At 39.1% G+C, this 16,400-nt stretch overlaps 1 protein-coding gene across 1 annotated transcript in view; it reads right to left on the bottom strand.

Moving 5' to 3' along the window:
• The window catches only part of DNAH3 (dynein axonemal heavy chain 3), a gene marked incomplete at its 3' end in the record, with an annotated part of 165,802 nt that overhangs the window by 126,739 nt on the left and 22,663 nt on the right, over positions 1–16,400 (bottom strand). Inside the window, exons 11-16 of the mRNA XM_080704314.1 lie at positions 15,719–15,855; positions 13,716–13,821; positions 13,353–13,531; positions 8,384–8,568; positions 6,859–6,982; positions 338–491 (exon numbers count right to left, since the gene is read on the bottom strand). Of these exons, the coding sequence (XP_080560440.1) occupies positions 338–491; positions 6,859–6,982; positions 8,384–8,568; positions 13,353–13,531; positions 13,716–13,821; positions 15,719–15,855 (885 nt within the window). The remainder of the gene's footprint in view (positions 1–337; positions 492–6,858; positions 6,983–8,383; positions 8,569–13,352; positions 13,532–13,715; positions 13,822–15,718; positions 15,856–16,400) is intronic.

Genomic DNA, 16,400 nt, shown 5'->3' with positions numbered 1-16,400 from the left:
TCATGATTAAAAAAAAAAACTTACTAGCTGATAGGGATAAACAGAAATTACAAACCCCAAAGGTTTTTGTAGGCATTAAATATCACATAATAAATGTTCAATACATGGAAACAATTACCCCATTGTAAATTCTTCTTTGTGTGCTCAGTGACTTACAAAATATGTTGTAATATAAGGGTGGGAAAGGTAGTTAAAAGTGCCAACAAAAGAACTGGGCAACCAAACAATCAATCAATCCTATCACCCCCAAGAGGTGTCACTGGGCAAAAAACAAAACCAAGAATCAGAATAACCAAGCCAGGACAGAGTGGCAAGTCCCCATTCCAAGATCCCAAACCTCAAATTCCACCAGCGCCTGATCTAGGTTCTTTGAAAGATCGTTCAGCTTCTCAACATTATTCTTCATTTCTTCTGCGGTCATCACTTCACGCTTCCTAAAGCCTTCCAGTTCCTTGCCATAGCCTTCGAGTCTTGACTCAAATTCTGAGCACCTGAAAGTAAAGACAGCCCAGTCACATTGGAACTTCCTTTTGGTGCTCTCGCTGCTCACTCTGGGGAGAATTTGATCTTTTGGTACTTGAAGATCTCCCCCCTCCTCTGTCTCTGTCTTTCTTTATCTCTTTATCTCTATTTGATTAAAAATAAATCAAGAGAAGAAAATAAGTTAAACTACCTATCATCCCACCTTACAGAATGAATCAGCCGGAAGCCTGATTCAACATTTCCAGATGTTTTCCTATCCAGACAAATGTATGTAATATGCATATATATATATATATATATATTATACATTATATGTATACAATACTTATACTTCAATCATTAGATATTTATTGAGTACATCACAAATATATTTGTGAAGTACTCTATTAAGCAGCCTATCCTCATAGATCATGTATTTTAGTTAAGGGAAGACCTAGACAATAAATGATGGATGGATGGATGGATGGATGGATGGATGGATGGATGGATGGATGGATCCACAGATAGGATAAAGATAAAATGAGATATTTCTGGTAGTGATAAATGCTCTAAAGAAATAGAACAGAGCAGAGTGATTAGCAAATCACTCTGTAGAGGGCTAATTTAGCTAGAGAGAGCAGTAGAGATCTTTCCAGATATTTACCTACTTAATCTATATAATCAAACAAGCAGGTCTCAAATTTACTTATCTTATTGGCTAGTTAGATAGAATAATAAAGCGTTTAGTGGGCAGGGTCTGGAGCCAAACAGGCTTGGGTTAGATGTCTACTTTGCCACTTAATAGCTACATAGCCTTGGAAAAGTTGCTTATACTTGCTATGCCTCAGATGCATAAAATATGGATAGAAAAAGTATTTATTTAATAGTAAAACTAACATAAAAATGATCAGAATTGAGTCTGGTACATCATAAGCACCATTCAAGTGTTTGCTCTCATGCACTATAACGTAAAGCTACAACTACAGTTTCTGTCTCCTGAATTTCTTGTTGCATTTTCAACTCTTGGCAGAGCGTCTGGCACACAGCAAACAATCAATATTTATTGAATGAATTTGTTACTGAGAGCAGCTTTATACAATGCACCAATAAATATTAATTAAAAAAGAAAAGCTTTAGTGGCATTCCATAAATCTATTATCTTAAACATACTTAGTTCTGTTATTTCTGTTTTAATGTTTTTCTTAGAAGTAAGAGAATTAAGTTTAAATTATTTGACTTGGGTTTTATTTCTAGTTGCACGGTGTGGGAAGCAGCCTGTGATATGATTCCTAAGGATTTCCATCTCCTTAGTTTCATGTTCTCCTGAAATTGGCTCCCTTTGAGTTTGGGCTAGATGTAGTAATTCATTTCTTACAAATAAAATGTAGCAAAGGGATGGGGTGTCACTTTCAAGCTTAGCTTACAAAAAGACTGACTTCTATTTTACTTGCTCATTTTTCCTCTCAGTCTTTCTCTCTCTCCACCCCCCCCTCTCTCTATATATATAGACAGCTGCCCTATTGTGAGCTACCCTGTGGAGAGATCCATGTGGCAAGGAATAAAGGGTCATTTCTGGCCGAAAGCCCATGAGGAAATAAATCCTACTGACATGTAAGTGGGCCCAGAACCTCCCAAAATACCTTGAGCCAGAGGCATTCAGCTAAGCTGTACTTGGATTTCAGACCCATAGAACTGTTCCTCATGATTTTTTTGTTCTAATCTACTATGTCTTATGCCACCATAGATAACTAATACACACCATTATATAATTTCTGCATCTTAGAATTTTTTGAGTTCTAAGGCCGGGCGTGGTGGCGCACGCTTGTAATCCCCGCGCTTGGGAGGCAGAGACAGGAGGATCGCGCAGGTTCGAAGCCAGCCGCGCTGGCTTAGGAGAACCTGTTTCCAAAAATAAAATAGGTCTGGGAGTGTAGCCCGTTGATAGACGGGCTTCCAGGAACCCCAGTACCACCAAAATAATAATAATAATAATTTTTTGAGTTCTAAAATATGGTCAATATTTGTAAATGTCCTATGGGCATTTAAGAAGAACAGTTGTTTCATATTGTAAGGTAGAAGGTTTAATATTTTATATGAGAGAGAGAATCTAAACTCAACTCAACAATGATTATTTACCTCCATTATCTCCTTTTTCAAGCTTAACTTTACTCCACTATTTTAATAATTATTTACTTATTAATGTTATTAGATATATAAGAACTGATGACTGCTTTACCTTTATTTCACCCATCTAAGTCACCATCTTTGAACTACTAATGTTTTGCCTTGAATTTGACTCTATCTGATATTTTGCCTTGAATTTGACTCTCTCTGATACTAACATAACTGAATCTCATTTTCTTTGTATTTGCATGTTATACTTTTGCCTATAGGCAAGCTTAAGTTTTTCCTAACATCCATGGGAACAGAATAACAGGGATAAGATTATGTCAAATAGCAAGATTAAATCAGTTTTTGCAAGTTTACATGAACTCTAGGAAAATAAGAACATGATCAATGGCACCAGAGATGTGCAATCAGCAAAATAATTTGTGGACAAATTAATCAGTGAATTCGTTTGTGGAAAATTAATTAATTAACTAATTTATTAGATATAACCCAGGTACATTCTACCTTTGAACTATACCCCATCCCTATTTTATTTTTATTTTGAAACGGCCTTGCTAAGTTGCTACAACTGGTCTTGAACCTGTGATCCTCCTGTCTCAGCCTCCCAAGTACTGAGATTATAGGTGTGTACCAAAACATCCAGAATCTTTAATAAATGAATTGTGGTGCAGAATTGCAAGTTCAAGTGCAGCCTGAGCAACATAGGAAGACTCTCAGCAATCCGGAGAGATCCTGTTTCCAAATAAAAAATGAAATGGCTGGGAGTGAAGCTCAGAGGTACAATTCCCTGGGTTCAATTCCCAGTACATATACGTGCACACATGAGCATGTGCGTGTGCGTGTGCTCACACGTAGAAACGTGTAACATATATATAAAAGGGGAAATGGGGGAACCTGCAGATTAAAGAAAATTAAGTGACATGTAAACCAATTTTAATTATTTGGGTTCTGATTCAAGTAAGTGGACCATTAAAACTATTAATTTTATTTACCAAATTAAAATTTTTCAATAACTTTCTCTTGTTTTTAAAGGAATTTAAATTCATTGCTGTGACCTTAAGGACCGGATCCTCTGACTCTACAGTCTCAATTGAATAGCTACCTTCCTCCTTAGTCTAAGACTTCCCACATTGGAGCCATTGCCCATGATATCTAGATTGGGCACCCAGTTACTCTTTCTATACATCTTCTGAAACGAGTCCTTCCTGCCTTGACTGTTGAACACAATCACTGTGCTCTGTTTCCCTCCCATTTTCTTCATAGAGCTTCTGCATTTACCCTACACTGTCTTCTACATCTGTCTCCTTGCCCGTAGGAATGGAGACAAGAACACAAAAAAGGGAAAGAAATTGTAGCTTTTGACACTCTCTCTTCCCCTAATGGGAGAAAAGGGAGACAAAGCTGATTTGCCTGTTGTCCACACAATCAGTGTCTGTAGGTAGCTTTTTGTATCACCAAAATTCTTTCCAAAGCTTCACATAATGAACTCATATACAATAAGAGAAATTGCTGATGAAAATTTCCCAGAGGAAATGGTATATACACCAGTGATTACATTAACTATTACTATTATTTCTTATAATTTCTTAGCACATTATAGTATCTAAAGCTATATCATATATATATATATCTCTAAATATATAGAAATATAGATTTATAGATATATATTCCATATAATAGCACACTTATGAAATCAGGTTGAGTAAATGAGTTACACTTATGGGCTCCTTCCTGGTGTCCAAAGGATAACAGAGACATTTAAAGATGGTGGATTGCCTAGCATTCTGGAAGGAAACAGAATTCACTTTGACATTCAGAGAAACATACTTTAATGAAAAGACTACTTACAGAGGTTAAAATATAGGTATAGTTGAAAGAAAAAAAAGCATGGATAGTGAGGCATGTAGAGACTAGCCTTGGAGGGAAGCCCTATGATCCCTGGGCATGAGGGGCCAATGAGAACTGGAACCGCGGAGGGGCGGGCATTGTATTGCCTAGGGGTCCAGCTACCAGGGCCAAGCAGAGAGGGAGAGGAGAAAAGGCCTCCATCACTACCCAGCGTAGGCCTCCTACAGGACTCCTCATTGCCATGGCCCAGCCTACGTCAACAGACAAGAGAACGGGAGGCTGCAAACTGGGCAGCAGCCTCTAGACAGAGAGTGGGAGGAGAAGAGACCACAGGGTTAGGTGGAGGAAGCTAATGAAGAACAATTGGCACCGAAGCTAAAAATTAATGAGGGTTGGGAAAATTAGGTCAAGTTTCTTGGAGAGAAAATAGAAGTGTTTTCACAGAAGACAGATGAACACATGAATATTACTCAGTCATCACAGGTTACTCTCGGGATAAATCCCAAATGATGGGCAGGATGGATGTTTAAGGGGGAACCAAACCGAGGGCTTGACTACAACTGCCTCGCTGAGCCTCTTCTTTTTTTTTTTTTTTTTTTGGTGGTACCGGGGTTCCTGGAAGCCCTTCTTCCTCCGGGCTACACTCCCAGACCTATTTTATATTTTTGAAACAGGGTCTCTTATGCCAGCACGGCTGGCTTCGAACCTGCGCGATCCTCCTGTCTCCGCCTCCCAAGCGCGGGGATTACAAGCGTGCGCCACCACGCCCGGCCTCGCTGAGCCTCTTCTAGGATGGCTCCTCTGCTGGCTTCTGCTGCTGAGCTCGGGAACCAGGTGATGGAATCAAGCTGACAGTCGCCCTTCAGGAATGAGAAACCTGGCACTCTTCTCTGGTCACCATGAGTGACAAAATGCTCCCACTCCTCCCAGGGACAGTCCTTACTCCTCCTATCTTCAACAGCACTTACTGTCTTCAATTAGTCTTTCACTAATATTCTGAAACAGCTGCAAAGCAGTGGTTTGGAAGTTAAGAAGCGTTTCCCAGTCCAAAGAGGTCATTGTTAAAAGGGGGGAGGAGAGGCGGGGGCTTTGGGAATGCCTATCATGCACGGGCTGCCATGAGGGCACAGTCTCAGCTCACTGCACACTCCAGCGCAATGAGGTAGGCTTTTTACACTTATCCCATTTTCCAGATCAGGGAAACTGAGGCTCGAAGAGATGATGAAACTTGCTTCCATTCATTCATCTAACCTAGCACTCAATGATTGTGCTTGCTGATTAGGCATAAAAATCAGTTCCATGAAGGAGATTGTGTATGTGAGTATGTGGGAGGGGGCACGTCTATGTACATGGGAACCCTTTGGACTTTATGCTCAATTTTCTGCAGATCCTAAACTACATTAAAACATAGTCTATGGATTTAAAAATAAAGCAGTTCGACCCATCAGGCTAAGTTCTGGGCTCTGGAGACAGTATCCAAATAGGTGTCAAGAAGAAGAGCATAGGAAGAAAAACACATGTGTTTTTTTTTTTTCCCTTCTTTACACACCCTGGGGAAAGGTGTAGGTTTTATTTTTAAGAAAGGAACTAAATGGATTTATTCTTCAAGCTCAAACCCCCATTTTGTGTAAAAATCTCTACTTTTTTCTATCCTTTCTTGTATTTTCAGGGATTGTGGCAGCTGTAGTTGGGCCGTGGGAGTTCCAAGTGTGAAGGAGACAGGGTAATTGGTATGAGTCTGTAGCTCATAATCAAAATGTTACGTGTGTGTGTGTGTGTGTGTGTGTGTGTCTAGTCTTTATCATGTACATGGCACATGGCCCCTTTCACTTGACATGTCAGATATTTCAATGTGTCTATATATTTTATCTGTCACTGGATTCAAATCTCTTTTTAGTAGTTACACACACACATGCATGTCTAGAATAGAGCATAGCACATCGTAAATATCCATCGACATATCATAAATGAATCAGTAACTACAGCCACATTAACACTGAGCAAGACCAGCTGCAAAAGAGATAATTTCTCGGCCCCCTACCATGCCTTTATTTTCCCTGTCTTGCTATCTTACAGATCTGTGGTCTCCAATGTAAGGCTGACACTTTGGCTATTGTTACCGTGGAGGCTGTTATTACTTACCACTATTTTTTGCTTGTTTCTCTCTGCTTTGCCAAATTCCAATTATTCAAAGCAGGAAGGAAAGACATTGGCAGGAATTACTATAGTGAAGCAGGATTAAAGAGAGCATTTCTCAGTGGGAAACAAAAGGAAATCCCTTCTTCACCAAGTGTCTTTGGTCTTCGCCCCAAAACTGCTATGGGGAATGGGGGCTCTAGACAGAACCAGGAATCCACCTGCAGGGTAGGTTATAAACTTGAATCTCATTTCCAAAACAATCCCAGACTCTCTCTGTACCTTTTAATCAGGTCCATTTCTGCCTGATCCCTCTTGTTAAGGAGCAGGTTTCGGCTGTTTTCAAAGATATCTTCGATCTGGTCTGGCCACAGGAACAGAGTGCTATTCAATTTGATATCCTCTTCTGCAAAAAACACACACAGTTGGATCCAAGACACTGTTAAGTATGCGGGGAAATACTTCAGCAAAGTAAAAGGTATACAGATTTGAAAGTAGGGTAGCAGTGAGTGAATGGATCCACTATGGATGAATCAAAGCCAATAGATACTGGGCACTTGCTAGGGGCCCAGCTAGAAGGCAGATGGTATTATCATCTTCACAGAAGGGAAACGAAGTGGTTAAGCCAAATGAACTAGCACCCACTGCTAGAAGGTAGTGGGGCAGAACTTGAATCCTTGACTAACCAACTCCCAAGCCTATGTTCTAACCACTCTGTTTTACCTGCTTCCCAGGCTAGGTCTCAGTAGAGTCAAAACCCTAGGTTCAAGTATTGGTCCAACACTTCAAACTATCTCACCTCATTTGAGTTTTAGTTTCCCTTTGGTTAAATGGCAGTGATAGTATCAATGCCAGGGCCCTGCCCATTATGGCTTGAGTTAATTAAAATGCCCTGGGTTTCCCTGTGAATTTAGGAGGCAGAGACAATGAGAGTCCAGCAGGTATATACATGGCTCAGATCCAGCTCATGAATGTATAGAGGATATTCAGGGAGCCACTTTTCACTCCCAGTCTCCACCTTCCCCTTCTCATCACATCTTTCTCTCTTTCCTCCTACACACACATTGTGAACACCAGGTGACTTGCAAGTATTTTCAGATGGAAAATAGCTTGTGGAGAGCATATCAACTTTTTTTTTCAGGACCTGTTCCTCATTTCAAAACTTCAACTTGATCTAAAAAACCTTCAAGGGGTTCTGAGTATTTTTTTTTTCCTTTTAAAATACACAGGAGTGTGAAGGAAAGTGTCCTGGTCCCCTCAGAGGTGCGACTATATTAAGAGTCTAAGATTTGGGAGGCTGAGACAGGATGATCGTGGTTCATGGCCAGCCTCAGCTACTTAATGAGGCTTTTTGCAACTCAGTGAGACCCTGTTTCAAAATGAAGAATAAAAAATAGGGCTGGGGGTGTAGCTCGGAGGTATACTGCCCCTGGGTTCCCCCGTACTACATAAAAAGTAAAATTTATTGATTTATAAGAATTTTGCATTTGGAAATGACATTTCCAGGACATCAGATACAAGATGCCTAAGATAGGCATCCAAGAGCTCTAGGTCAAGTCTCTAGAAATGTCTTCCTTTTGTCTAACAAGATTCCCTTAGTGTGACTCAGATTCCTGTGGAATGTGGAATTAGTGCCTCTAACATACTGGGGCAGCTGAAAAATAGCTCTTCCAATATTTAGTGGTAGGATTTCTATATCCCTCCTTTGCCAATCTCTCCATTCTTAAGAATATATAGGACATATCTTTTATATAGGCATTCAAATATACACATGCATATATACATGCACATGTGGCACTGAACTCACGGGGCAAGTCTGCATAGTCCATCAGGAATTCTAGTCGCTCACTTGCGTCTCTAAGTTGCCTCCTGAGTTTGAACACGGTGACATCGCTGGATTTCTTTAAGTACGCAATGAGGGATACCAGCTCCTCGGTGTTGGCAGGAACCTCACTGACTTTGTCGGCAATGGTGCTGTACTGGTTACAAATGCTACCAAGACATAAATAGCCATCATCATCGCCGTTCTTAGAGATTAGAACATTGCTTTCCAACTTTCCTCTACTTGTATGTCCTTACAGGGTAATATTCACAGGACACCACACTCCGGAGATAATAACAATAGAAATAGTAGTAATATCTGACAGGTATAGAGCCCTTAAGAGGTATCATGCCCCATTCTAATTGTTTACATATATTATTTCAATTAATACTTATAAGGCGTAGGTATGATTATTATCTATAGTTGATAATGGAAGAAAGTGAGTTTGAATAACCTTATCTAAAGCAACATGTAGCGTAGGTGTGAAAGCCAAGATCTGAACTTTGGTTGGTTGGCTTTAAAGTTTAGAGTCTTAGAAATAAACCATACTAACTTTCATGGTAGAATCCATATTTAGCCCCAAAGTAAAAGACTACCACCACTATCAACAATAGCTTCTCACAATTTATGTTAAAGTAGAACACCAAGTTAATTTTTCATCATGTCTTAACAGTCAGCACACCAGCAAATTTATCCTTATATGCTACATATAATATTTCATGGTGATAGAAAGTTAGTTTCAACTAATAGGATCACTAGAGCTCACTGTCCACTTCTCAAACACAGACTATGAAAGGTGATATTATAGGGACAATTTGAATGTGCCCTCATTTACATGAACCCAAATCACTGGCATCCTTCAACATTTTGGTGGTACATGTCGGTAATCCCAGTACTTGGGAGGCTGAGACAAGAGCAGCACAGGTTTGAAGCCAGTCTCATCAACTTAGTGAAACTCTGTTTCAAAATAAAAATAAAACTGGGCTGTGGGTGTAGCTCAGGAGTAGAGTGCTCTTGGGTTCAGTCCCCAGTACCTCACACAAAAAATTATCTGTGATACATTCACGCCTAGCACAAAGTATCCCTCAACATATGTTAGCAATAATAGCTATCATAGTTTTTGTTATTAGTTGATCATTACATGTTGATGGTGATACCCCACAGAAGAAACCACTCCTTTCACTCTTCAATATTCCATCTTAATGCATGGAGACCCTTCTCCATGAGGAAGTTAATTATATTATACTGACTAAAGAAGATTAAAACAACTTTGTAGATGATGCTATGATTTTAGAAACAACTTTTTTTTATACAACTTAGAAGCTTACCATAGAGAAAAATGATCTACTGAACTACAATGAATTCTGAGTGTTTTCTACTTCTTGGACTCATAGCTGTTTTATATTTGAGTAACATATTTCCCAGTTCCAATCTGGAACTAACCTGAGCAAGAAATAAATTTCTTTAAAAAAATTTTTTTTTTTTGAGACTTCCGGGAAGATGGCGACCGAGAAAAGCAGGGCTTAAGAGTCCCGCTAACAACCAATCTCCATTACCACAAAAAGAGCGCCTTTCATAGCCAGAAAACACCATCACCAGAAAAACAAAAAAACCACCAGGCTCCAGAGAGAAAGCGGACTGAGAACAGAGCTCAGGGCCACAGAGGAGACACACGCGCCCGAGGACGCGGCAGCAGCGCCATACTGCCGGCGGCAGCGGCGAATTCAGCGGACGGCTACAGCAAGCCGAGGTGACCCGCTGCGGAACAGCCAGGCGGGATCTTTCGGCGCAGACAGCATTTAAAGCTCCCAGTGGCTGAGCTCAGCACACGCTGCAGGGATTCAGAGTGGAAATCAAAACCAGAGAAGAAAAAATACGCCAGCCTCATGGCCGAGGGTGTGGCAGAGGCGCCATATTGCCACCGGCGGCGGCAGCAGCAGTGAATTCACCGAGTCCAGTACAGCTACATCTACGTACTCAAGAACAGTGAGTCAAATTGCGGGCCACAGAGGAGAAATCCCAGTATTGTGCCTCTGGGACTTGAACCAGTGAGGGAGTGGTGGTGGCAGAGATATCACACCATAGGAGAGCGTGCAACCTGGCACCCCCCATAGTTTAAAGCAGCCTCTATCGACTCCCTGGGTCGGAGACTCTGTGATACAACCCAGTAAAGGAGTAGTAGGGTCTGAGATAATACAGACTCGAGATCCAGAGCACCTTAAGTGAAGCCATAGTGACCCAAGGGAAGAACCCAGAGAAGGCACAAACCTCCGAAATCATGGGAAAGAGGAATAACACTGAAGTAATGAATGTGCACAACCCCACAACATCAGAACCTGATAAAACAGAAAATCAGAGATTTCTAGAAGATCAAATCAGGAAAATAACTGTAGAAATAATAGAGGTGCTTCGAAAAGAACTCAGAGAGAGCCAAAAAGAGATAAAGGATGCAATTAATGAAGTAAAGGCCTCAATTCAAAGCACAAACAACCGATTAGACCACATGGAGAACAGAATCTCGCTCTTAGAAGATGAGCAATCCAAAAATGAATGCATAGTTTCTAATCTAGAAAAAGATATCCAACAGCAGGAATCTGACATTGAAGAAATATGGGCCCATCTTAAGAGAGCTAACCTAAGAATAATTGGAATAGAGGAGGGAAAAGAAAGTGATACCAAAGGGATCAACAATCTCTTCAAGGAAGTAATAGCAGAAAATTTTCCAAATATAGAGCAAGAGGTTGATACACAGATCCAGGAAACTTATAGAACTCCCTTTAGACAGGATCCGAGAAGAGGATCCCCACGCCATATAATTGTCAAAATGACCAATGTGGAAGCCAAGCAGAGAATCTTAAAGGCAACAAAAACAAAGGGCCAAGTGACATTCAGAGGCAAACCAATTAGAATCACTCCAGACTTCCCAAACCGTCATGAGAGCCAGAAGGGCTTGGAGTAACATATTCCAAACTCTGAAAGAAAACAACTTCCAGCCAAAAATTTCCTATCCAGCAAAACTTTCTATCAAATTAGATGGAGAAATAAGAAGCTTCCATGACAAACAGAAACTGAAGGAATTTATGTCTTCAAAACCAGCGCTAGAGAAAATACTCAAAGAAATTAACTACAAAGAAGAAATAGGTAACACTCACCAGAACCAGAGAAACAAGAGTTTCCATCCAACAGACAACTAAGATTGGTTATCTGTGGAGATTCATTATTTATGTTAGTCTTTTACCTATCTCTAAATTGTATTGTTTGCCTTTATTGTTGTTAATTTTTAGGATTTCTAGTTGGAATATTAATATACCTTCAGATATAGCATTTGGAAATATTTTATCCAATTCTATTAGTAACTTTTAACTCTGTTTACATTGTCTTTGGATATACAATATTTTCTTTTATTTTTTAGGGAGTTTGTATATTCTTCTGTTGCCTGTGCCATTGAAATCATATCCAAGAAATCACTGCCAATTTCAATGTTGTGAGGTTTTATGACCCAGATTTTCTCCTAAAAGTTTATAGTCTTAAGATTTATATTTAGGTCTTTTATCTAGTTTGAGTTAATACTTGTATGTGGGATTAGGTAAGAGTCCAATTTTATTCTTTTCCATGTAATTATTATTTTTCAACAATATTTAGTTAAAAGATTATTATTTCCACCACCAAATCTTCGTGGAAACCTTGTCAAAAATAACTTGACAATATAGGGAAGAAATTAGCTCTAGGCTTGTATTTAACTCCAATGGTCTATATATCTGCCTTTAGAACAGTACTACACTGTTTCAATTATTGTAGCTTTATATGGTTTGAAATCAGAAAATATACATCTTCTAGCTTTGTTTTTGCTTCGAGATTGTTTTGGGTATCTAGAGTCCATATTCCATATCAGGATAGATTTTTTTCTGAAAAATAAATATATGATAGTTTCACCTAAAAAAAAGAAAAAAATATTCTCTGGTAAGAAAGAAAGCAAAAAGAAATATTGAAATGTTATCTTTATGTCATCAAAAGCTTGGTATCAGACAAATGAAACTGTTATGTGAGATTATCATTTTTAATTTTGGATAAATTGCTATAATACTAGATGTCAACCACTAAGCCAAGCATGGGAGGGAGGGATGGGGAGAGAATGGGGTGGGGATCGGGTGGGGGCTGACTGGGCGATGTGTGCATGTATGTCTACAAAAGTTTGTATCCCACTATGATGTATGAATACAGTGCACCAATAAAATAAAATTTAAAAAAAAAAATTTTTTTTTTGTGGGACTATGTTCATAGAAGCACAATTCACAATTGCCAAACTATGGGATCAGCCAAGATGTCCATCACACCTATACAGCAGAAATCAGAATAGAAGTTATTCTAAGGAGTGTCTATAAGCTCTCTGTGTTTCAAAATATTTGCTAAATGACCCATGAGAAGAGCTGTGACCTCAGACAGGCAAGCCCATGAAGCAGAAGTTGCCTACAAGAAAGCAAAGGTCATAGGATCTGAGGCAAAGGATGCACTTCATCCTTCAGCTCCAATCTCTATGTCATTCTCTCCTAACTGTTCATCTCCTAGCTGGGACCCAAATTCCCTTACTCCCCTTTCTCTGGGGCAGAAAAAAAAACAACGTGAACCAAAAGTTTGGGTTGATCATTACTAGAAGATACAAGTTGTGATAATTTTTTTTAATTCTCTGGTTGGCATCAAATATCATTGGTGTGTATGTTTGTGTGGTGTGTGTGTGTGTGTGTGTGTGTGTGTGTGTGTGTGTGTACTGAGGATTGAAACTGGAGTATTCTACCTCTGAGAATACACCTTCAGCCCCATTTTATTTTTTTTAAACAAGGTCTCACTAAGTTGCAGAGAGCCTTGCCAAGCTTCTGAGGCTGGCCCCAAGCATGGGATCCTCCTGTCTCAGTCTCCCAAGTACACCGTCATTGCTATTTACACAGAATTGCAATACCTGGTATTGGTGTCCCGGTTTACATCCACTTGGTATTGAATCAGACGGTCTTTGAGATTTTGGGCTCGCTCGCAGAGATCGTAATTTAGGATCATAGCATCAAGGCAGAACATGGCTAATGGCACTGTAATGTGCATGGATGCAATTTCATTTCTCCGCTTTTTTATGCTATTGATCCTCTGTGGAAAAGAGCACATTCAGTAACTTTATTGAACTTAGAGCCTCTATTTGTCCCCAGTCTTATCCATGGCCAACACTAGTCCAATACTGAGAACTATGCACCTAATAAAGTGCACTGACCGCTCACTGGATTGATGACTGTAGCACCTACCAAGGCATGAAATATCAAGTGGTGTCTCCTACCGTTACAAAATCGTCAATTTCATGATTTTCTTGCAGAAATGCTGTGATGTTCTGTTCTGCCGTGTTATTCAATAAGTCGTCATACTTTCTGTATACATTTAAGTATCTTCCATTTTGAAGAACATAAGATTAAATGCACAAATACAGGTCAACAAATCAGGTGAGTCAGAGTAGCAAGTGAAACAAGAAATAGCTTTAAAAAAAATGAACCCAAACCAGGATAAAGAGATATAATGTGGCAAAAAGTGCATCAAACTGGGAATTCTGAATTTTGGCTTCCAATTCCATTTTTTCCAGTACTTGCTACATAAACTTAAGATGTTTACTTTTTCAAAAATCAGTGTCTTTAAGGAGAAATGATAATTCATATTTTATAAGATTGTTATAAATCTTAACTATAATAATATATAAAGCAGTTAATGCTGTGCTGACTTTAGTGAATGTATAATAAATATTCGTTCCCATCCTTCCCTCTAGCTTCAAAATTCTATATCTAATTTTAAGATGGAGATTTAGAATTAATTAACATAAAGTGTATTAGACAAAACTAAGCTGATATTTTCAGATCATTTAAAATGGTTGGGCACATTTTTCTAAAATTGAAGAATGTATTTGGTGTGGTTTGCCTTAATAACTTTGAATTAAAATTAAGATGGGACTAAGTAAGCAGAATTAACTTCTGAGTCTATAGGTACATTTCCAAAAGTTGGCCTACATATCAAAGACTCTGAAACTAAGATGCAAAAAGAAGTCCATGAAACTGCCAGACAAGAAAGGCAAAGTATAAGGTTTCATGAACAGGAAAAATAGGTGTCTCAAATAGGAGTCCCTGAATCAAGTTCACAAAAGCAGGACTTCTAAATCTGATCTCATAATTTTTAGACAACATTAGCAGTTATTCTTAACTGGAGGCTACTTTGCCCTCCATGGAAAAAAATGTTTGGAGTACTTTTGGGTGTTGTAACTGGGAGGTTCCTACTGGCATATAGTGGGTAGCATCTGGGAATGCTGTTAAACATCCTACCACGTAAAGGATAGCCCTCCATGATACAGAATTTTCCCACTGAAAAATGTCAATAGAGCATAGTCCAGAAACCCTGTGGTAAGAGGACCAGATGTTCTGGTTTGCCTTAGCAAAGTTTACTCTGCTGTTCTGTGCTGACTGTTCATAATCTTCCTTCCTTGCACTCTTATAAGAGTCTCCGTTTGGGAGCCACACGAAGTGATCACACCAAACTAGAGCTGCTCACATGAGCAACTGTGAGACGTTCTACAGTAGGGTAAGGACAGTATTCAGGTCTTCAATCCTCAATTTCAAAAATCTCTGGAAAAAGCAAGTTACATAAAAACCCATTTGGTGGCAAAAGCTTCCTTAAATTGATATGCAGCTATTGATGTAAATATTTATAGTTTTCACAAAAGAAAGATGAATACATTGCCCTGGACCTTGAAGAAGTTATGAAATAATATAATGGAAATGGATTATGTGACTTTTTTTGTTATTGTACTGGGTATTGAATTTTGGGGCATTCAACCTCTAAGCTGTATCATAGCCTTATTTTTAAATTTATTTTGAAACAGGATCTCACTAAGTTTCAGAGGGCCTCACTAAGTTGCTGAGGTCGGCCACAAACCTGTGTTCCTTCCATCTCAACCTCCTAAAGACTATAGGCACACGCTACCATCCCTGGCTATTTTGTGACTTTTCTAAAATCCAGAAATTTATAAATGGCAAAATTCACCTGACCTTATTGCTTTCAGATAGTAGAGACGGACATATACTTGAATCCTAATACTTCTGTTTATTTGTCAGCTAACACTGGGAAAGTTACGGTTTTTACATCTATAAAATGGGGATAAACAGTATCTCCATGTAAGTATTAGCAGTTCTTATTATATATACACTTCAGGTGTGTGGGAACAAGGATAACTTATTTGAAGATAGTTAAGAACCAATACCAAAATGATAACTAAGCAACATAGTTACAATTAAACCAACTTACTTGTGGGGGCCAACTTGATTTTTCTGAAATACCTCAAAAGTTTGATCCACAAAATCAGAAACAAGTTTTTCTTTAGGATGAACAGTTCCAAGGATTAGGTTATATCCCTTCAACTCTGGGAACAGTACAGATTCCACCTAAGGAGCAAAAACCACTTTGGGATGTCACAGGGAATCCATAGACAGAAGAAGGGAGATAGTACCCAAAGGTAAAAATCCCAGAAATGCATTTGTTTCTAAGGCAACCAATGGCATTTTTACTCTATAGTATTGGAACCACCCTCCTATTCCCTTTATCTCTATTCTCTATCCTCTCTGTATCTGGATTACTCTTCTCTCAATTTGCTACTCCTTTATGTCACATGTAGTCAGAGAGTACTCCTGGGCCCCAGGTGGACTTGGGTTTCCCTGTATAAAGCTGCCTTTCCGATTTTTTTTTTTCTGTTTGACACTCCTCACAATGACAATTAAATGAATATGTAATGAACTGTTCAATATGTGCCCTGGAATATAAATGCCTTGAGGACCTGGATCTTACTTGACATCTTCATTGTGTCCTCAGGGCCTAGCAAGAGTGTGGCACTTAGTAACTGATCAATATATATTGTATGAGTAAATGAATATTATAGTGGTGTGTCTCTCCTCCCCTACTGTACACTTTTCTTCTCTGATGAAAGCTACTG

The sequence above is a fragment of the Muscardinus avellanarius genome, assembly GCF_963383645.1.
Source record: "Muscardinus avellanarius genome assembly, chromosome: 10".
In the NCBI taxonomy this organism is placed as follows: Eukaryota; Metazoa; Chordata; class Mammalia; order Rodentia; family Gliridae; genus Muscardinus; species Muscardinus avellanarius.
Note: the sequence above shows the minus strand (reverse complement) of the source record. Positions and strands in the feature narration are given on the sequence as shown.